This window comes from Vipera berus (assembly GCF_964194415.1).
Source record: "Vipera berus genome assembly, chromosome: 6".
NCBI classification, from domain to species: Eukaryota; Metazoa; Chordata; class Lepidosauria; order Squamata; family Viperidae; genus Vipera; species Vipera berus.
The window spans coordinates 75,136,451-75,159,166 of record NC_138208.1 but is presented as its reverse complement, the minus strand read 5'-3'; the positions used below and the strand labels follow the sequence as shown (position 1 = coordinate 75,159,166).

At 43.6% G+C, this 22,716-nt stretch overlaps 1 protein-coding gene across 1 annotated transcript in view; it reads right to left on the bottom strand.

Annotated features, from left to right (window-relative positions):
- Nucleotides 1–22,716, bottom strand: part of SINHCAF (SIN3-HDAC complex associated factor) — a 39,817-nt gene that overhangs the window by 9,807 nt on the left and 7,294 nt on the right. Inside the window, exons 2-3 of the mRNA XM_081330244.1 lie at nt 7,699–7,882; nt 6,402–6,501 (exon numbers count right to left, since the gene is read on the bottom strand). Coding sequence (XP_081186370.1) covers nt 6,402–6,501; nt 7,699–7,826 — 228 coding nt within the window. The 5' untranslated portion in view covers nt 7,827–7,882. The remainder of the gene's footprint in view (nt 1–6,401; nt 6,502–7,698; nt 7,883–22,716) is intronic.

The following is a 22,716-nucleotide window of genomic DNA, read 5'->3' as shown; positions in this document are numbered from 1 at the left end:
TGCTAGTCGTTTCCAACTCTAGGGGGCGGTGCTCATCTCCGTTTCAAAGCCGAAGAGCCAGTGCTTGTCCAAGGACGTCTCCGTGGTCATGTGGCCGGCATGACTAGACGCCAAAGGTGCACGGAACGCTGTTACCTTCCCACCGTAGTGGTCCCTATTTTTCTACTTGCATTTTTACGTGCTTTCGAACTGCTAGGTTGGCAGAAGCTGGGACAAGTATTTTATTCAGCCATTCCCTTTCTCTTCCGAGATACTAAAAGACTCAATGGAAAAGGGAACCAATACTACTTTAAAGAAAAATGGATTTATTTGAACAAAATAGTGAAGTGCTAATATATAAGCTGGAGCTCACGTTTGAATTTTCTTCTATAGCAGAAAACAATTGTTGATTTTGTAGTTCCCAAACTAATATGCTCACCAAACCAGAGTTATTATAGTTTCCAAATGTTGTAAAGCAGTTACAAGAACAGCTATCTAGTAGAAATAGATATGTATGTCTCTGGGGGAAGAGACGGTAGGTATACACGAGGAAAATATTCATAAAATATATAGTTAATGAAAATAGTGTCCAACGCATTATCAGAGAAAAAACTGTTTGCAAAAATATTTCCAAGTTTCCAAATATTTCCAAGTTTTATTAGGAAAGAGATGTTTAAAAATATGTATTAAGTTTCATACAAATTGTAAGAAAATTAGAATGATATAGAAACTGGACAAAAGTTTAATAAGCTAAAATTCTGAAACTGAGTGAAACTGAAGTTTGACAGATTAAAGACTATTTATTAAGTAGTCATTATTTAATGAGGGTAATTAGGACGGGCATTTCTGTCACTAAAGTGCAACATTGTGTGTGACCACACTGCTTAGTGACTGTAGTTCCTGGTTACTGCTAAGTAAATCATCACAAGTCATTAAGCAAGGATCTCACATGACTGCAATTTCATGCCAAATTCCCAATTAACTGTGCAAATCACAATCACATGATTGTGGGATGCTACAACACTGCAATACTTGAAAGTTCGGGTCAGTTACCAAATCACCAGATTACATGACTGCAGGGAGACTGCAATGGCCAGAACTCCAAGCACTGGTTGCAAGGATCCTGTGTTCAGGACTCTTGTTAAATTTGAAGTTGCTAAACAAGTGGTTCTTAATCGAGGACCATTGTAATCATCCTCGCTATACCTATTCACCCTAATATAGAAAGACATTTACTACAAGCAACATTCCAGCTACTGCCTACAATCAGGAGTATTATGGTCTACTTACAGGTAGCTTCATCTGTGAGAACTAGACTGTCAATCAGGGATTGTTCAAGCCAGACTTGTTGTGGCTTATACAACACATGATCTCTCTGTCACCACCTTCCTCATGTTTATTTAACCTATTAGACTCCTATGAGTCATAGCAACAATAAAGGCAGGTAAAGACAAAGCCAGAATGGCAGCAGCTCTAGGCATGTTGAGAACTCAGTAAGAGAGAAAAATACTGGATCACCAATCTTGGCTTACACTACAAGGCACAGATCTACCTATTTTACTTGGAAAGTCTGAGGTGGCCAGTTGAAAAACTCCTGTGAGGATAAGTAAGAATTTCAATTATTCCCCTCAGAGCTGCTACATTAAGAAGCTTACAGCTTACAGTTCAATGATCACAAAAAGAAAGATCAGCGCAGATGTGAGAAATCTTGCCAAAGCTAATAAGGTCTTAGATCATGCAGACAGACAACCTGGAATCCCATATATAGTAACACCAGCTGCCTGCAATTATTGCAGGTTCGCATCCCACCAGGCTCAAGGTTGACTCAGCCTTCCATCCTTCCGAGGTAGGTAAAATGAGGACCCAGATTGTTGGGGGCAATAAGCTGACTTTGTAATAATGCCGCTTGGGGGGAGCGAAAGCCCTAATAAGCAGGCATATACATAGAATGAAGGCTATTGCTAAGCACATTGATTTGTGCTTTAGATTGTAAGCCGCCCTGAGTCTTCGGAGAAGGGCGGGATATAAATGGGATTAAAATAAAAATAAATAAAAAGATATGTCACTTGGAATGGCATGAAGCAAGTAAGAGGGCAAATCAATAGCCCCCTTTAAAAATGCAAATGTAAATGCACCCAGCAGGACAGCTTGCTGTTTAGCTTCTCTTTCCAAGCATTACCGTACCCTGAGGAATGAAGCAGTACAGTAGCCCCATGTTCTTACCATCACCTAGGCCAGGGGTAGGCAACCTCGGCTCTTTTATGACTCATGGACTTCAACTCCCAGAATTCCTGAGTCACCTGACTCAGGAATTCTGGGAGTTGAAGTCCATGAGTCATAAAAGAGCCGAGGTTGCCTACCCCTGACCTAGGCTTATTATACTAGAAATGGGATTATTATATAAATTGCTAAAAATGGGCTTTACTTGGGGTTGCCTTTGAAGACCACTCAGAAACTTCAGCAGGTTGAAAATATGGCTGCTTGATTACTGATCGGCCAGTCCTGGTTCAGCAGAATTCTGCCCACCTCACAGAAGCTGCACTGGGTCTCAGTAGGCCTCCAAGTACAATCAGTGGTCTGGTAGTTAGTGGTAACTACTGTAGAAAGCATAAGGAATGGCCTTGAAGGACAAGAGGAAGAGCAGCTACCAAGACAATGATCAGGTAAATAGGAGGTGAGTTGAGCCAAGAAAACAATTTATGAAAATGTTTCAGACAAGCCTCTGCCTCGTTCACACAGAGAATGGGAGGGATGGAAGCATATTCAGACTTGTAAGATTCTGTTACTGTAGCTGTAACAATAAAAGTAATCCTGACCCTTCCTTCCTTCCTTAATGTATTGGCTGCCCATCTTACTACAAGGTAACTCTGGGCGGCTTATAATCATAAAAATCCATATACATTAAAGCATAAATAAGTAAAAACCCACTGTTAACGTCAATTACACGTGGGGTGAAATGGGGGTAGGTGGGATCTGTTGTTACTTGATCAACCACCTCCACTGTGCTGTTCCCCCATTGGGGCCCCAGTCAACTAGCAGAGCCAGGTCTTTAGACCCTTACTGAAGAATAGGAGGGTTGGAGCAAATCTCACATCGGGGGTCAAGATGTTCCAAAGGGCAGGTGCAACAGCAGAAAAGGCCCTTCTCCTGGACTCTGCTAGCCAGAATAATTGCGCTGATGAGACCTGCAGCATTCCTCTTCTACTGGCATGCGTGCATTGGCATTGGTTTTTTAGTTAAGTCTTCCTTGTAGAGCTGACAAAACCTCAATATGGGTTTATTTTTCAGTTATTATGAGACTGTCCTTCCTGAACAGAATTTACTGTTCAGCGGTGGTGGCGCAGTGGTTAGAATGCAGTACTGCAGGCTAACTCACTGCTCACTCCAGGAGTTCGATTTTGACCAAAAGTTGACTCAGCCTTCCATTCTTCCGAGGTCGGTAAAATGAGGAGCCAGATTATTGGGGGCAATATGCTGACTCTGTAAACCACTTGGAGAGGGCTGTAAAGCACTATAAAGGGGTATATAAGTCTATTGCTATTACTATTACTGTGCAGGGAGTGATCTATTGGTGATCCAGAAGATGACAATAGAGACAAAATTCTCATATGGAATCTTCTGGCTCCTGAACTGAGGACGGCTCTCTTTTTAAAGGCAGTCTGGAAATAAGTAAAGAGCATCTTTTTGCCCAGTTTTATCAATAAAAGTCAACATGGGTTTGTCAAAAACAGATCATGCCAGACAAATCTTATTGCATTCTTTGACCAAGTGACAAAATTAGTGGACCAGAGGAATGCTGTAGATATAATTTATTTGGACTTCAGTAAGGCATTTGATAAAGTAGATCACAACCTACTACTTGATAAGATAGAAAAATGTGGGTTAGACAGCATCACCACCAGATGGATTCGTAGCTGGCTGACAGGCCGTACTCAGCATGTGGTCCTCAATGGAACTGCATCTACATGGAAGGAAGTGTGTAGTGGAGTGCCCCAGTGCTCTGTTCTGGCCCAGCGATCTTCACATCTTCATCAACGATTTGGATGAGGGGAGTTTAGTCATCATCTGACGGAGAAAATCGCTCAGATCCGGGGTGGTTTCGACTCTAACTGGGCAGAGTCTGATGTGGAGGAATCGGACGGTCTTGAGCATGTTATCTGGACTGAGTTCGATCCTGTTTCCCCTGATGATGTGGACAGGATTATGGGGAGGCTGAGTTCTACCACCTGTTTATTGGACCCGTGTCCCTCCTGGCTGATTTATGCAGCTCGGGAGGAGACACGGAGCTGGTTCCAGGCAGTAACATCTGCCTCTTTGAGTGAGGGTGTCTTCCCCACCACTTTGAAGGAGGCGGTGGTGAGGCCCCTTCTCAAGAAGCCTGCCCTGGACCCAGCGATTTTAAACAACTATCGTCCGGTCTCCAACCTTCGCTTTTTTGGCGAAGGTTGTTGAGAGTGTGGTGGCGCATCAGCTTCCTCTGAGACACCGCAGTAGGATACCATGGTCGATGGTATCAAAAGCCGCTGAGAGATCTAATAGAACTAGGACAGAGGAACAACCCCTGTCCCGAGGCCGCCAGAGATCATTCACCAGCGCGACCAATGCCGTCTCCGTGCTGTACCTGGTCCTGAAACCCGATTGGTACAGGTCCAGATAATCAGTTTCCTCCAGGAACAGAGGAAGCTGATGCGCCACCAAAAAAGCCAACACAGTGCTAGGCTGCATTAACAGAGGGATAGAATCAAGATCAAGTGAAGTACTAATACCACTTTACAATGCTTTGGTAAGGCCACACCTGGAATACTGCATCCAGTTTTGGTCACCATGATGTAAAAAAGATGTCGAGACTCTAGAAAGGGTACAGAGAAGAGCAACAAGGATGATTGGGGGACTGGAGGCTAAAACATATAGGGAACGGTTGCTGGAATTGCGTATGTGTAGTTTAACGAAGAAAAGGGTGAGGGGTGACATGATAGCAGTGTTCCAATATCTCAGGGGCTGCCACAAAGAAGAGGGAGTCAAGCTAGTCTCCAAACACCTGAAAGCAGGACAAGAAGCAACGGATGGAAACTAGTTAAGGAGAGAAGCAACCTAGAACTAAGGAGAAACTTCCTGACAGTTAGAACAATTAACCAGTGGAACAACCTGCCTCCAGAAGTGGTGAATTCTCCAACACTGGAAGTTTTTAAGAAGAGACTGGACACCCATTTGCCTGAAATGGTATAGGGTTTCCTGCCTGAGCAGGGGGTTGGACTAGATGACCTCCAAGGTCCCTTCCAACATTATTATTATTATTGTTGTTGTTGTTCTTGTGAACTTCCCAGAATTTGATGGAGAAGGTAGCATATAAATGATGTTAAGGAAGAGTGAAGAATAAGTAGCAGTTTCATACCTGAGACACAGGCATCTTCCAAGTAGGAAGAAAGGATATGAATCTCCTCATAACTGAGGAGTTTTACATTCAAAATAAAAGCAAAACAGATGTTCAAAATATTGAAAGGGGCTCTACGATGAAACTTGTAGGCTGTGTAAATCACAACTTTCTATTGGTGTTAATGGCAGGAAAGCCTCCTGTTTGTCCTCATCAACTAAAGATCCACCTGTGTGGTCCCCAAGCAGCCTTTTTCCAATCCTATGTCCTCCGTGGCTGTTTGACTCCAAATTCTCAATTCTCAGCATTGCCTTATCTTATCGGAGAAGAGCTGGAAGGTGGAATTAGCACAGAGTTGTTACACTGCCACAAGCAGTCCAAGTCCAGCCCCCCCCCCTAATTCTAGTGATCCTTATCTAGCATCATTTAATGCTGACTGTTACTTGACTAGATTCTTGTTTATAGGCAGTAAATCTACTACAATAAATCTACTGCAACTGCAATCATTAAGCAAGTCTGACTGCAGTCCTGATGTGGTTGGATAATGCCAGGATAGGAAAACTGCCCTAAAATATACCCTTATTTGGCAACTTGAATGTAGCCCTCTCTTATTAACACAGGGGCTCCATTGAAATAACAGACTTCACTTGGCTAAAATGGGATTCACTAGTTATGTTGTATGAAACCATGCACTATGCACACACATGTGCTTATTTGCCACACATACATTGGGTACAAAGCTCTCTCTCTCTCTCTCTCTCTCTCTCTCTCTCTCTAATTCTGGGAGTTAAAGTCCATCCATCTTAAAGTGGCCAAGGTTGAGAAACACTGATCTATTGCATCCACATTAAATAACTGATTATGTTCTGACTACATTGCCTCTTCCGTTTAAAGTAGTAAATTTTCCTTGGCTTTAACTGTCAAATTGTTTCATGTAATGCATAACCATATGTATTAGAAGAGTGAGATATACTTGAATGTGAGCAATGCATCCATATCTATGAATAAAAATAACATAAAATCACTTCATAATTACAGTTCAGGAACTCACATGATTCCAATTCTTTTTTGATCCTGCTGGCAGCTTTTTCCACCTTTTCACCAGAAGCACACAAGCATTGCAGATATCTCCTGAGCGAGCTTCATGCAGACTGTAAAGAGAAGACTATAAGTCAATTACTGCAAAGAAGCAGCAAGGAAAAACAGCTACATGTGCGCAGATACACGCACAGAGATGCTTGACTTTCTACAAGAGGCAACATTCCAAACTCAAATCGTTATCTTGGGGTTAGCTTGCTATGATGGGACCACTTGCAAAAAACATACTTTGAGATAGTTATCTGAAACTGAATTACATTAAATTAAGCAAAGCTGGGAGACAACCTTGGAGTAGATAACCATTATATTTTAACAATGTATTAAAGAAAGGCCTGCTCCTCTTCCTCTTATTCTCTGAGATCTTCACATGGGGTAGAAAATCAGGAAAAATAGTGTCAAAAAGGTCCTTTTTCAAAAGGCAACTGAACTTTGGTTTTTTTTTTGAAGACATTTCACTTCCCATCCAAGAAGCTTCTTCAGTTCTTCAGCTTTTTCAGTCAGAACTGAAGGAGCTTCTTGGAAGGGAAGCGAAATACCTTCAAGAAAGAAAGTCCAGTCGCCTTTTGAAAAAGCACCTTTGGGTCAACCATGGATGACTGAAAATCTCCATAGACATTCAGGAAAAAAAAAATAAGTTAGCAGATCAAAGCACTAGGCTCTACTCTCTTATTTGCTTGCAGGATTGCCTCTGGGTCCTACAAATGCACCTCACTGGGATGAAACAGGACGTTCTGGAGATTATTTTGCCCTCTCGAAAAGGCAAGGTGACTTATCATTAGCACCACAGCAATCACTTTGTGGGGTCCAAATGAGTGCCTGGCCCACCAAGAGTCTTATAGGCCGATACAGGGCCACTGAGCCCCCTTGACATCCCCCTTCCAATCTTCAAACTCAGAAACCAAGGATGAGATATCCCAATTTTCAGCCAGCTGGGAATTACTGCTTTGTCCTTCAGGCGGTTACCTTGCCCTTCTTCCCACACAGACAACTCTTATCTGCCAAATATTTGTAAATGCATGCAAGGAGGCTGCATCTATCCTCCAGACTTCCATGCTAAAATTAGCTGGAAGCAAACCTCCTTAAGTTCAGAAACAGACAAATTTCTCTCTGAGATCTTTGCCAAATGCAAAACATGTGGCATTTTTCACGTTGGGGATCAGCTCTGGTGGTAGGAACTCAATGCGCTGCATTCAACGTTTCCCCTCTACACAGCCACAGAAAACATTAGGCAAAGCTACTGCAACTCTTACCCAAAACAATTCTGGAAGTCTTTTTCGTATCGCTTGCTGTCCGTGAAACGGGAGCTTGAAGACTTGGCCCTGCAAATACAGCAACCCTCCAAACTGCGATACATCTTCGGTTTGTGAAAGCCAAACATTGTTCCGTTCTTCCTTTTGTCTGCAGGGTTAACAGGGGGAGGAGGGGAAGGTTGAGCTAAAATTAAAAAAGGAGGGGGGGGGGAAACAAGGAAGACACCGTGAAAAGATGAAAAAGAAATCTCCTCCAGTTATGGTTCTGCCAACTGACACTCTGCATTGCGATCAAAAATGCTCCGCAAGTGCTCTAAATTAAGCATTACCACCACCGCCCGTCCATAAAGGCAGAAGTCTCAAATCCATCTTCATCGCTAAGGATCACTGGCAGCTTTTTCCGCCCTTCCTCTCAAGGCAAAGGACGTTACAGGAAATGCAATGAGACATGTAACAAGGTGACCCAAGACACAAGATATAATGTCAAAAGCAAACTGAAAAACAACAACACCTGCCTTGTGGAAGGGACAGCTCTGCCAGGCTTAAAACAAGCAGTGAGAGGGATGGTGGGAAAGGGGGTTACAGTCCTATCTATTCTGGAGGGGAGGGGGTGAGGAGATTTTCTCTGCCATGGACAGTCACATCCAACAAGGAAAGTGCTGTCAGCACTAGGTTGCCTACTCTGTATGGGTGATGTGATAATCTGAAACTCTCACCATTCCATCACATTCACTTCTGGGTGAATATTTGCCCACATCCTTTCTACTTGCACGGAACAAAATAAAAATATAGCCGAAGAAGAAGAGTGTAAGAAATTATCAGCCTTACCAGGTAGGCCAGAAAGGAGACACAACCACATAAGCTAATTCTATTTTATTGTAAAGCTACATTAACAGAATCTTGAAAGCACAATTCTTTGGTCATCTCCTTTACAGCTCGAGAAACTAGGAAGTCTCTACTGCTATCCACTGCATAGCTGTGAGCTATGTTTTTTTCTTATTTGATGGTTCCCTAAGCACCAACTCTTTGCCCTGCCTCCTAATAAAGGTCTTTCCCAAATGCCATTACAGCAAACATACTTGCAATAATAGTAACTGGGTTTTACTTTAACAGCTGGTACTTTATTTTAGATTGTTATTCCTGCCAGGACAACATGAGTTGGCCAAGGCATCAGGCTAGAAAGCAAGAGATGGTGAGTTCAAGTCCCACATTAGCCATGAAAGCCAACTGAGTGATTTTGGGCCGGTCATTCTCTCAGGCCAACTTACCTCACAGGGTTGTAACTGTGGGGAAAATAGGAGGAAAGTGTGTTGGATATGTTTGCTGCCTTGAGTTATTTGTGAAAATAATAAAGGAGGGGTATAAATAATAAAAAAGGCCAGGAAGATAAACAATAAATCAACATATTAAACAATACATCCAACATACTGAAAGAACAGTATTTTAGATAAGGTTAAATTAGACACATTTTCCACCTACAGGGTTTTTCCAGATTTTGGATTGTTCCATGGCACAAGGGTTTATTTACCTCCATCGGAGGTGGCTTCTATTGTTAAAAAGCACCTACAGCTTTCTAAATGCTGACTGGATATTAAGAGTTAAGCTGGTCCCCACCCACTAAATTGCAATCAGGAAGAGATGATGATAGAGTACAGGGAGGAAAGTTCCCTTGGAGCACTTTCATTCCCTATCTTAGTTTCCACAAGCGGAGATCTTTTTCATGGCTCTTTCTGGGGGCCAGATTCACAGAGGAGGATGGCTAAATTCACCAGATCTGATTCATTCATCTACAACTACACATTGTAATGGAATGTGTGGATGACCTTGGGAATGCGGGGAAGAGAGGCTGCCTAGGAAACAATCAGACAAGAGAGGCAGCAGCCTCCAGGGGCTGAACAGTCAGAAAGAAAGTTAGGAAGGGCCTGCCCTAATTAATCAAGCAGTTTAAAATGGTGCAGGAAGTTTGTTCTTTCAGACTTGCAAGGTTCTGTTAATGTTGCCTTGCAGTAAAATAGAATTAGTTCATTTGGTCATGTTTCCCCATTTGGTTTACACCTGGGAGGGCTGATACACACCATATTAAATTAACTATGGGTTATAAAGTACTATGACTTAAGTTTGCACAAAGCAAAAACACTATGGTTTGGTCCAGTATGTAAACCTAGTCAGGTTTATCACACAGCATCAGCTCAAAAATTAGGTACTGGTAGTCCTTGACTTACAACCATAACTGAGGCTAAAATTTCCATTGCTAAACAAGATAGTTGTTAAGTAAGCTTTGTCCCGTTTCACAACCTTCCTTGCGATAGTTGTTAAGTAAGTAACATGGTTGTTAAGTGAATCTGGCTTCCCCATTGACTTTGCTTGTCAGAAGATCACAAAAGGAGGGAGGCAGTTTAAATGGGCCAGCTCTTCCAAAAATATTTTAACTAAACTGTTTCTTTTGTTCCAAATAATAATAATATATATATAAATAGAGGAAGAATTATTTGATGATCCAAATGCACTGACTTGGAAAGCTAGTTGGCAAAGAAAGAAAGCTAGAGTAAGATTGAAGGAAACAAAAGCTTTGACCTATTAGAGGGGATGCTATATTATTGAATAAAGGTTTGAATACGGTTAAGAATAGATTGTTAGAAATAGAAATATTATCATAACTAGATAGTTAGGATTTGTAATTAGAATGTTATATTTTGGTATGAGAAGGGAAATAAGAAGAATATGTTAAGAATTTTGAATAAGGGATTTTTTTGGTTGCCCAAATATAACTTGTTTTGAAATTATAAATGATTGGGATACTTTGAATATGGATGGGAAAGTAAAATTGAATAAAAAAGTAAAAATAGGATATGGATTAAATAAGTGGAAATTGAATGCAAATGCAATTAAGATATGCTTTGGCTAAGAAAGATATTTTAAACTGATATTATTAGAAAAATGTAACAAATGTTGATATGCAATTGTACGTTTACTAACAATAATAAGAATTGTATTTGCTTAATGCGGAAAAAATGTTATTACCAGAAGAAGAGAGGACATACTGGCGGGTGTAACATTGGACTTAGTTGGAAAAACTTACCGGTATATGTATCACCGAATTACTAATGGACTCATCACATTGTCTATTGTGCACTTGCTTGTGAAAACACAAAATTAATAAAACATACATACGTGTGTGTGTGTGTGTGTGTGTGTATGAGATCACGTGACCCCAAGGACACTGCAGCCCTCATAAATAAGAGCCAGTTGCCAAATGTCTGAATTTTGATCATGTAACCCTAGGGATACTGCAACAAATCATAAGTCAAGGTAGTCCTCAACCTATGACCACAATTGAGCCCAAAATTTCTGTTGCTAAGCGAGAGTGAATTTTGCCCTATTTTATGACCTTTCTTGCCATAGTCATAAGTATGAATCAGTTGCCAAGCATCTGAATTTTGATCACGTGACTATGGGGATACTGTAATGGTTGTAAGGGTAAAAAAATGATCATAAGTCATTTTTTCAGCACTGTTGTAACTTTGAACTGTCACTAAACAAATGGTTGTAAGTTGAGGACTAACTGTGAGTAGGTAGGCAGGCAGCATACATACATGAGGGAGGGAGGGAGGGCTTTCATTGTGCAGCTGCTGGCTTTCTTCATTAAGTGTTTTTCTAGTACTTTCCATAAAGCCATCTTATCAAGTGCTGTGTCCTTGAATAGGTGCCTGCAAGGTTTCTACTTTCAGAATCGGTTGAGGCCAAGTCTGTCAAGCTTCTAAGAGAGCAGGACTAAGTAGTGCAGGGGTCTTCAAACTTGGCCCTTTTGTGACTTGTGGACTTCAACTCCCAGAATTCCTCGGCCAGGGTGCCTGGCTGAGGAATTCTGGGAGTTGAAGTCCACAAGTCATAAAAGGGCCAAGTTTGAAGACCCCTGAAGTAGTGCCTTCTGTTCCACTGGCCATGTAAGAGTTGCTAACAATAACACAGGCAGAAAGAATCTCCATGCATCCCAGCATGGTAAAAGATCTTGTTTTCACCCACTTGTCTTCCTTCAACCTTTTCTCCAATTTCTTCTTACACTCCATCTTTTTCCCAACTGATACATTTTAAAGCAGCCATCGTTGTACTTTATGGGTAAATTACACTGCCCTGGACATCCTTACCTTCTATTTCAGTCCTCTGAACTGCTGTTTTTGAAAAGCCACAACTTCATAAAAGCTGTCATTCCTCAACTTCTATTCTACCTTCCCAGTTATGACTGCAGCACCATCACCTCCGGTATCGAAACAGCAGCTCTAATGTTCAGTGGCATAGTTAGTTTAAAGAAAACATGAACTCAATAAAAGACTTACTTTCCATAAGTCAACAGTATTACAGATGGAAGCTGGAAAAATGCAAGAAACATAAAGGCTTCATTTGGTTATAAATCATTATTTTACTTAAATTGTCCACTTGGTCTTTTGATTTAGTTCTAAGATTAATCCAAGACAAAACTCTAAAAACTCTGAATATAACTTGAGAAGCTACTGATTTGGCAAATGATCTACTGAAAAGAATTATTATCAGTGAGGGAATAAAACAAAACTGTTGAGAAAACTACCGTATATACTTGAGTATAAGCCGACTCGAGTATAAGCCGAGACCCCCAATAACTGGGAAAAGTTGTTGACTCGAGTATAAGCCGATCCGCCGTTCTGCAAGCCTCCGCCGCCAGCAGAGGCTCGATCCGCCATTTTGCAAGCCTGAATACACAGGAATACCCTGTGTGGCCGCGGCTCTCGGGGAAGCCCTGGCTGTCCGCTTCCTCGCTCCACGCTGCCATTCGGGGCCCGCGCGTTCCCCGGGCAAATCGCGGCGCCCAGCAGGCGAGGAAACACGCCCGCTCCAGTTGCCCCCCCTTCCCTCAGGAGACGCGAAGCAAGTGACCGCCCGGAGCTTACCGAGGACTTGCGCGCGGCCGAGGCTTCGGTGCTTCCAGGATCGCGCGCACCTCTCCCAAGCCGCCGCCGTCCGGAGACCTGCCGAAGTTTGGGGAGGTGCGCGCGCACCTCCCCAAACGTCGGCAGGTCTCCGTTCCTCCGCGCAGACCTGCCAACGTTTGGGGAGGTTTGGGCGCCTCCCCAAACCTCCCCAAACGTCGGCAGGTCTCCGTTCCTCCGCGCAGACCTGCCAACGTTTGGGGAGGTTTGGGCGCCTCCCCAAACCTCCCCAAATGTCGGCAGGTCTCCGTTCCTCCTGCCGACGTTTGGGGAGGTTTGGGCGCCTCCCCAAACCTCCCCAGGTCTCCGTTCCTCCGCGCAGACCTGCCGACGTTTGGGGAGGTTTGGGCGCCTCCCCAAACGTCGGCAGGTCTCCGTTCCTCCTGCCGACGTTTGGGGAGGTTTGGGCACCTCCCCAAACCTCCCCAGGTCTCCGTTCCTCCGCGCAGACCTGCCGACGTTTGGGGAGGTTTGGGCGCCTCCCCAAACCTCCCCAGGTCTCCGTTCCTCCGCGCAGACCTGCCGACGTTTGGGGAGGTTTGGGCGCCTCCCCAAACCTCCCCAGGTCTCCGTTCCTCCGCGCAGACCTGCCGACGTTTGGGGAGGTTTGGGCGCCTCCCCAAACCTCCCCAAACGTCGGCAGGAGGAACGGAGACCTGGGGAGGTTTGGGGAGGCGCCCAAACCTCCCCAAACGTCGGCAGGTCTCCGTTCCTCCGCGCCCTGCCTGCCTGCTTCTTTCCGCTGCGGAAAGAAGCAGGCAGGCGGGGCGCGGAGGAACGGAGACCTGCCGTTTGGGGAGGTTTGGGGAGGTGCGCGCGCACCTCCCCAAACCTCCCCAAACTTCGGCAGGTCTCGGACGGCGGTGGCTTGGGAGAGCTGCGCGCGATCCCGGACGCACCAAAGCCTCGGCCGCGCACAAGTCCTCGGTAAGGTTTTTTGTTGACTGGAGTATAAGCCGAAGTGGAATTTTTCAGCCCAAAAAGTGGGCTGAAAAATTCGGCTTATACTCAAGTATATACGGTATTCGTTAAATTCCATGATAACAAGCCAACTTTCTATATAATTTTGTAGCCATCACTTATGCATTTAAAGATAGAATACTACCGAATGTAAAGTTAAATAAAAATTGTTAATTATTTGAGTGAAGGTTCTCTGATTTTTAATGCTGTAAATGCAGACTTTCTGAAGCTGATATCCAACGAGCATTTGAATCAACTAATTCGGTTCCATACTTATCAGCAGCAAATCCAAAGTCACAAAGTCCAAGCAAAAGAACTTGATATTCAAGAAGACCTCCCTCCCATGAGTTGCATTTTAAAAAATCTGATTTTATTCTCTTAAAACCAAACAAGAGAAGTAAATACAAAGTTTGAAGGTGTATGAACTGCAATACACTTGAAGAGTTTTGTAAAAAGCCCAGCCCAAAGGAGTCAAAACTACAATACTGTAGGACAGTGATGTCGAACCTTTTAGAGACCCAAACTGCAACCCAAAACCCACTTATGTATCATCGGATGCCGGGTGGGCGTGGCCAATTGGGTGGGTGTGGCCAATTGGGTGGGCATGGCCCATTGGGTGGGCGTGTCTGCGGTGATAACGGTAGACTGGGTGGGACTAAAAAGTTCAATCAACGAATTCCAACTTTGCAAGATCCTTTTTTTCCTGGAGAAGTTGAAGTTGATTGATTGAACCTTTTTTTTTTTGCACACGGTGGCAAAGGCCTAAAGCAAAAAGGTTTTATAAAACCCAGCTGAAGGCCTAGGACTGGGGCGATGGTGTGCGTGCCCACAGAGAGGGCTTGCGCTACCACGGCTGTAGGATAAACCAACTCTGGTTAGAAACTACACTGAAACATGCAGGAATTATAAAGTACCCGAGGGCTGTTGGTTAGACTGGGAAGTTGAAAAAAACTTTCCAGTAGACAACAATAACAAAACACCTCCAGAATCCTGTTAAGAAATTTACAGGGAGTCCTTGACTTACAACCACAATTGAGCCCAAATATTTGGTTGCTAAGTGAGATGGCTGTTAAGTGAATTTTGCCCCATTTTATGATTTTTCTTGCCACAGTTATTAAGTGAATCACTGCAGTTAAGTTAGTAACACAGTTGTTAAGTGAATCTGGTTTTTCCATTGACTTTGCTTATCAGAAGGTCTTAAAAAAATAAAAATAAATCACAAAATGTGATCACATGACCCTGGAACAGTGGAATGGTCATAAATGTGAACCATTTGCCAAGCAACCAAATTTTGATCATGTGACCATCAGGATGCTGTAACAGTCGTGTGAAAAACGGTCATGTCACTTTTTCAGTGCCACTGTAACTTCAAATGATCATTAAATGGACTGTTGTAAAGTTGAGGACTTCTTGTACCTGGACCAGTCAGCAAGAATTGGTCTTGATTCAAAAGCATCTTTATCTTTTCAGTGAAGACTTGGCCAGAATGGGACAAATGAGAAATCCTGGTTCCTCAACTTTGCGATCTGATCTTATTTGTTACACATTTGTTTGACAAGATGCTCCAAGCAGAATACGAGAAAACATTGAAAAATGAAATAAGATTTACTAAAGCTTCCAACAGTTCCATTCAAATGTTAAAAGTAAATTCTTTGGGTCCTGGAAATGGGTTTATTTTTTTAAAAAAAAACACAAACGTATAAATTTATTGTGCCACACCAGAAAGAACCCTTTCTTCCTTAAGAAACAACGGAGGTGGGAAGTTGGGATTCTGTAATACTTCGGATCAGGAAAAGACTACAACAGAAATTGTAGCTCTGCTGAATTCCCGTTATACCAAGTACAAGACAGAGAGAAAAGAAATGTAGCATCAGATACTGAGAAGGCAAAGGGGAATTCTCAACAACATTTGCTCTTCAAATACCTCAACCACTGGCTAAAGTTCTACTACTTTACTCTTATGGCTGATTCATAAGCAAAGGAGTGTTTGTTCTGTTGTTGGAGGGGAACAGAGGTATGGGTGGGAGAATTAAAGAGCTATGTCTCTTTTCCAGAAAAAGAGTAAATAAACCGTAAGACTGACATTTCTCAGAAAGTTCTCTGGAGCCAACATTTTTTGATGTCAGAACTATTTGGTGCAAATCCCTCCCACCAAACAAGAGGAGGAACTTGACTTGGTACCAGAGTTCACTCTTTATGTGGTAGAAAATAAGGAAGATGTAGAGCCAGTCTCAATAAAGGTAGTTTTATTTAGTCTTTCCTGGTCTCTTTGCTTAAAGAGGCTGAGATCTATGTCTGCTGGGGGAGGCGGCGGCAAAAAGCAAAGATGGTGTACATTACTATGTGCCTGAAGCTTTGTCTCCCTTTTGTATGTACATGTGAAAAGGGCACAGCTCTAATTGTGCAGAAATAACCAGCATCTTGGATTGTGGCCCAATCTCAAGTAGGCTTCTGTATTTAGTTTCTTAAATCTTCCAATATGGCAGAGAAAAATGCTGGTGTAAAAGTCTAATAATCTGACTCAGCTTGCCTTATACCTCATATATATATAAAATTTTAAGGCAGTCCTTGACTTACAACCACAACTGAGCCCGAATTCCTGTTGCTAGGTGAGACAGTTGTTAAGGGAGTTTTGCCCCATTTTACAACCATTTTTGCGAGGTGTTAAATGAATCACTGCAGTTAAGTGAATCATCTGGTCTTTAAGTAAATCAGGCTTTCCCCATTGACTTTGCTCGTCAGAAGCCAGCTGGGAAGGTTACAATTGGTGATCCCGTGCAACGGTCATAAACACATGCCAGTTGCCAAGGCAACTATAAACAAGGCAATAAACAAATAATGGCAGCCTGGAATGCTGAAGAAGCCCCATAAATATGAAAAATATCAGGCAAGTAGAATAACAAATTGTGCTGGATGCCAGTGGCTATGCAGACTAGAATTCCAACCAAATTATGCCCAGTCTGGTAACTTTGCTAGTTGTGGCGGTCTTAAGGTATCTGAAAAGTGCCATGTTGGGGGAAAATGTGTTAGATTGAGTTCATATAAGATTATAACTACTGTTTCCCTTATTTTATTTGCCACTTAGCATACAGGTAATCCTCACTTACCAACAGCGATTGGGAGTGGAAACTCTGTTGCTAAGCAGACCACACCCAACCACACCCAACCTACAATGGCAGTTCATCAATTCCCATTGCAGTCGTTGAGCGAATCATCACAGTTTATTAAACACAACATCACATAACTCTGACTTGCAACTTCCTGCTGGCTTCCCCATTGACAGTGCTTGCTGGAAGGCAGCTGTGAAGCTCCCTGTGGCCCTGGAATGCTGCTAGCATTATTAAACGTGTGCTGTTTGCCAAGGGCTCAATTTTAATCTTGTGACTGAAGGGACACTGCAACAGTCATAAGTACAGGAACAGGTTAGATATGTCACTTTTTGCAGCTTTCATGACACTTCAAACAGTCATTAAACAAATGGTTGTAAGTTGAGGACCTCCTGCATTTATACTTTTTAAAAATTAGTGACATTTTCAGCTGATGGCGCCATCATACATGATGTTGTGGATTCAAAAATAAGAAAAATTAATGTATGTGTAATATTGAAGACAATATCTCATGAGTTCTCATGCAAAATTTGGCAATGTCACAACATCTGGGTAACTTTTAATTAATAACAATGATGGTAAAGATGTCAGCCTTGTTATTTTCTTTTTACTTCTTTTACCTGAGATTTTTGCAACCCCCTTTTTTTGCATTTGCTTTCCTAGACCTATTAAATATAAATAAGCAGTCCAGTCCCCGAAGTGTTAGACAGCAACTGAGAAACTATTTAAAAAAAAACATTTACCAACCTTCCTAACTTGAAAGCGGTGTCAGCCTCTTGTAGGAGCTTTCAATTTCATGATGAGCATTAAGCATATTTCTATTTCAAGAAAAAGAATCTTCTTCAAAACCTGTCCAATTATTTGTAATGAAAAGCAATGGATGTGAAGTAGAACATCAATATTAAATATACGTTTGAATTCCAAGGTTACTTTTAATAACTCAAATTGCCTGCAATGGAATGTGTGGGTGACCTTGGCGGACAAGGGGAAAAAGTGCTGCCTAGGAAACAATCAGACAAAAGAGGCAGGAGCCTCCAGGGTCTTAAAGGTCAGAGAAAGAAATTTAGGAAGGATGCACCCTAATTGATCAAGCATTTAAAAGCTTGCAAGATTCTGTTACTGCAGCCTTACCCAAAAGTAGAATTAACTGTCTGGTTTCCTGTCTGGTTTACCTGGGAGGGCTGACAGGTGCTTAAAATTCTCTGGCCACTAGCTTAAAATCCTCCACCATTAACAGCTGTCCAATGTGGTAGATCACGGGTGTCAAACTCGCCGTGTCACGTGATGCGATGTATCACGTTTTTTTTCGCATTGCTGGAGCTGAGGTGGGTGCGGTCTCCACATGATGCAACCGGCCCGCGGGCTGGCAGTTTGACACCCTTCTGGTAGATCATTTACATTTTACTGAATGAAATGAGATACTAATTCAGTTTTGCGGAGTCTGGACTTTAAAGTGATATTAAAGCAAAAAGAAACAAAAAACCCCAAAAGGGCATAATGTGATGGCCGATTTCCTGCCATTTTGAACTGAGGAAATCTGTTATTAAAACAGATTTCCCCCACCTCAAATAATGTGCTGTCCACCTTTGGCATACGGAAAAGTGACAGCATCACACATTCTCATGTTTGTATTCTCAGTTCTCCACAATACATCTCTGGGAGATGTTAAAACTCTGAATGACGTAGCCTAGTTGTGACAGAAACATCCAGATGTGAAAATACATGGTAACAGGTGGACAAACCTGCAACCAAAAAGAATTCATCAATATTTTAACTAGCCCTCCCCCACCCCCAATTTTCCACAGCTGAAAAGCATTTTCATTGCGCCGCTAAAATTATATACCAGAGTTTACACACCCATAGTATACAAATTCAATATTGCACCCACCAAACTGCAAGGTGCTTCATGTCATAAGAGTCAGAAACTATTTCTGCCATTGCAAAGATTGCAGTAGACTGGAGTTTGTTTATTCTCATTTTATCCCAAAGCTAGATAGGATCAAGCGCAGCCCTATCCTCCTGGATATTAAAATGTACACAAGAATAAACCAGCAGGGCGTTTTCAACTAATCTCACCAGCAGCCTTTTAACTCAGGAATTTACTCCCTGCCTTGCTAGAGTTTTCAGACCACAGAACAGGCTTTCCATCTCACTGAGAATTCTTGATAGCCGGGAGGCTTTGAAGACAAAACACTGTCTCTTTTTGACTACATCTAATGCAAGGGATCCCTAGGAGTACTGAACAGAGTGGGACTTATTTCTGACTCAATGGGTCTGTTCAGGGTTTCTCTCTTAGATGAGTTCAGCATTGTTGCATGTGAAAAGAATTCGGTTCCCACAGTATGGATGAGAGCGATTCCTGTACTTTTAGCTTAAAGAGCCACGCTTTTAGCAAAACACCCCTTCTCGTTATAACTATGGCAAACATTTTTAAAGGCATTCACTTTCAGTCCAGGGACAAAGATATCAAAGAAAATTTCTTTCCACCACTAGAATAGATATTCTGTCAAAGGAACTGAAAATAACAGCTTGTTAGTGCACTGTGTATACACACAAATTCCTTTTCACACCAGAAAAGTTGTGGTACTCAACTGGAATCTTTTGTCCCAGGACATAATATGTCAAATATGCAACATCAATTCTATAAACAACAAAATGTGTCCAAAACTTCCAGATTCTATGGCTGGCTCAGTCTTTTCCCATTTTTCTGCAAGAAGGTGAAGACAATTTCATTCCAATATAATCTAAGCTGCTAGTCCTTAAGATCTACTTTTAAAATATACTTTTCTTTATATTTCTCATGTGCTATTTTTGGATTTATTTGAATTGCTTAGTTGGTCCTTTTCCTGTTCTACTGTAGCTGCAGAATGACACATACAGTACTGTATAAAAATTATCATCACCAAGGACTGTAAAACAGAATCCAGGTGGAACAATACAGGAGGAACAAAGATTTAGCTTTTAGCTGGAAAAGATACATACCGTATTATGATAGGGTTAGTGAAATAATTTCCAACCTGTGGTCTGGGGACCAATAATGTCTATCTGTCATGTTATAGGCCTCAAATTGGAGTTGAAATTCACAAGTCTTAAAATTGCCAAAGTTTAAATGGTCTATGGTCCCCAATCCCCAGTCCATGGACCAGTAGTGGCATCGGTCCACACAAACATGCAAAGCTCCTTCTGTGGGATGCAAGCAGCCCACTTTACCATGCCTCCTCTGGTCCACGGAAAAACTTTTCTCCAGGAAACCGGTCCCTGGTGCCCAAAAGGTTGCGGACCTCTGGTCTAGATGCATCTCTGCAGTTTCAAGAAGGATGGTGTATCTTTCTCAGTCCTATAAGAAATGCCAAGATTGAAGCTGACACTTTCTATTTGTAATCCATGTGTTTTTTCACCATGGTTTTCACCAATAATGGTATATTCAAGGCCATAAAATCCAGAATGCTTTTCTTCAAACTTCTGTGTACATTAAAGAATATGTGACACACTGGGATTCTAGTAAAATATTAATGTTTCAAGCCAAAGCAGCTTAATATGTTCATGAAAAATGGATCACTAGTACCACAAAAACCTATCCTAAAGATGTTATGAGTTGTGCATTTGGCACACATGCTGTGTTGCAAGGACCATCAAAGGTTCATTATAATTTCTCTACCAAGAAAAACTGTCTGGGTGATGTACTAGCAAGCTACTAGCAAACTACTATCTCTTAGCCCTGGAATTCACAACAGTGCATTCTTTCTTCTCCAGGTTGTTGCTATTAGAATTCAGGCACCAAAAGATACCGTATATACTTGAATATAAGCCGACTCGAATATAAGCCGAGACCCCTAATTTTACCCCCAAAAAATGGAAAAAGTTGGTGACTCGAGTATAAGCCGAGGCTGGGAAATGCAGCAGCTCACCTTATGCTCCTCTCCAGAGATCTTCCCTCAGCAGCGGCCGGCAAAGTAGCTCGCATGCGAAACAAGCCCGGCAGAGGAGCCGGAGCGGCGAGCAGAGGCGCCCAGCCCAGATCCTGCAAGGCCCGGCCGAGACGCGCCCCCAGCAGCGGAGCTGCTCCGGCTCCTCTGCCGGGCTTGTTTTGCATGTGAGCTACTTTGCCTGATGCTGAGAAGACCCGCTTGGGCACTCGGGTTGGTGTCAGTCTCCGCAGGCCCTTCTCGTTTCCAGGAACGTCAAGCGCGCTTGGCTCTCCACCCCCACGGCAGGGCAGGGCAGGGCAGAGACTTGCTCGCCCTTCTGACGGCCCTGAAGAGAAACGAAGGGCTTGCAAACTCCCCGCGAGAAGCTGGGCGAAGCGCGCGGCTGGGCGAGTGTGTGCCTGCGCGCGTATTTACGAAAGAAACGCTCCGAGAGTTCTTCTTTCTCCGCCCCCTTGGGGGGAACTCTAGCGACTGCTGTAGCCGCGCTTCTCTTCTCGGCTCCGAAAATAGGGATTTCTACTCTCTCTCTCTCTCTCTCTCCCCTCCCCACCCCGCATTCTCCTGCCTCTTCGATTGCGACAATAAAAGGGCGAAGGGTGCGCTGGTTTCTTCCTCCTTCCTCCCCCCCTCCCCTCCCCTCCCCTCCCTGATTGTCAGGTGAGGCAGCTGGAGGTCTGGCCGGGAGATTGTAGCCGTTTTGAAACGCCGCGTCTTGAAACGCCCGATCAGCTGATTTTCGGGTGGAAGAGCCGCGGCTTGAATCTGTTTGCATCTGCCTGAATTAGACCGAAACGGCCTGAATTTGACCAGAGTTGCTTTGTAATGGCTGGAGGAACTGCAGAGGAGGTCTTGCCGGGAGATTGTGGCCGTTTTGAAACGCCACGGCTTGAAACGCCCGATCAGCTGATTTTCGGGGCGGAAAGAGCCACTGCTTGAATCTGCTTGTATTTGTTTGAACTTAACCAGAAACGGCTCGTAATGGCTGGAGGAACTGCGGAGGGAGTGAATGCTCCAGCCTGGAATATTTGGAAAGGCTGGGGGAACCGGATGAACTGCAGCTTAAGCGACTGTTGCCGGAGGAGCCATGGCTTGAAACGCCCCAGTTTTGGGGCAGCGTTTGCTTGTTCCCTCCCTCCCTCCCTCCCTCCCCTCTAAATCCTTCCTTCCTTCCTTCCTTCCTTCCTTCCTTCCTTCCTTCCTTCCTTCCTTCCTCCCTCCCTCCCCTTTCCCTCCTCTCTAAATCCTTCCTTCCTTCCTTCCTTCCTTCCTTCCTTCCTTCCCCAGCCCTAATCCGGAAAGTGGAAGGAAAGAAGAGTAAAGGCTGGGCGGAGGAGGAGGGGAAGTTTAAAAAGGGGGCGGCGTTCCCTTTAAAAAGCCGCCCGCCACGCCGCGCTCCCTCGCAGCACTCGCGGCGGCTGGCTTCTTGGCTCCCGGTCTCCCCCAGGCTTCCCGGCTGTGATTGGCGAGCGAGCCTCCCGAGCTCCGGCGGCCGTGACATCAGCAGAAGCGGAGCAAGCAAAAGCGAAGGGGGAAGTCTCCCCTCGTCCCGGGAGACTCTCGCTTCCCCCCACCCCCCACCCTCCCTACATCCTGCGTGTTTGCTTGTTCCGGGTAGAAAAAACGCTGTCGACCCCGGCATCTATTCAGCTCAGTGAAGTCACGCTTGGTTAAAAAACAGATTTAATAATAATAATAATAAGAAGAAGAAGTTGGGCTGATCAAATGTTTCAATAATGACTGAAGGAGGGCTCCTTGTACCTTGGTTTTTGTGCTGGTGTCTTGACATGCCAATACACTAGTACGGAAAGCTGCCGTTCACTTTCGGGGGGAGGAAAAAAAACACAACAACACCGCACGCTTTCCGCCCCGAAAATCAGCTGATCGGGCGTTTCAAGCCGTTTCAAGCGTGACTTCACTGAGCTGAATAGTGCAGGGTTGCCTGCGTGTTTGCTTGTTCCGGGTAGAAAAAACGCTGTCGACCCCGGCATCTTTTGCGGGGAGGGGTGAGGTGGGGTGGGGTGGGGTGGAGGAAGCAGTTTGCGAAGCAGCCGAAATGGGGGT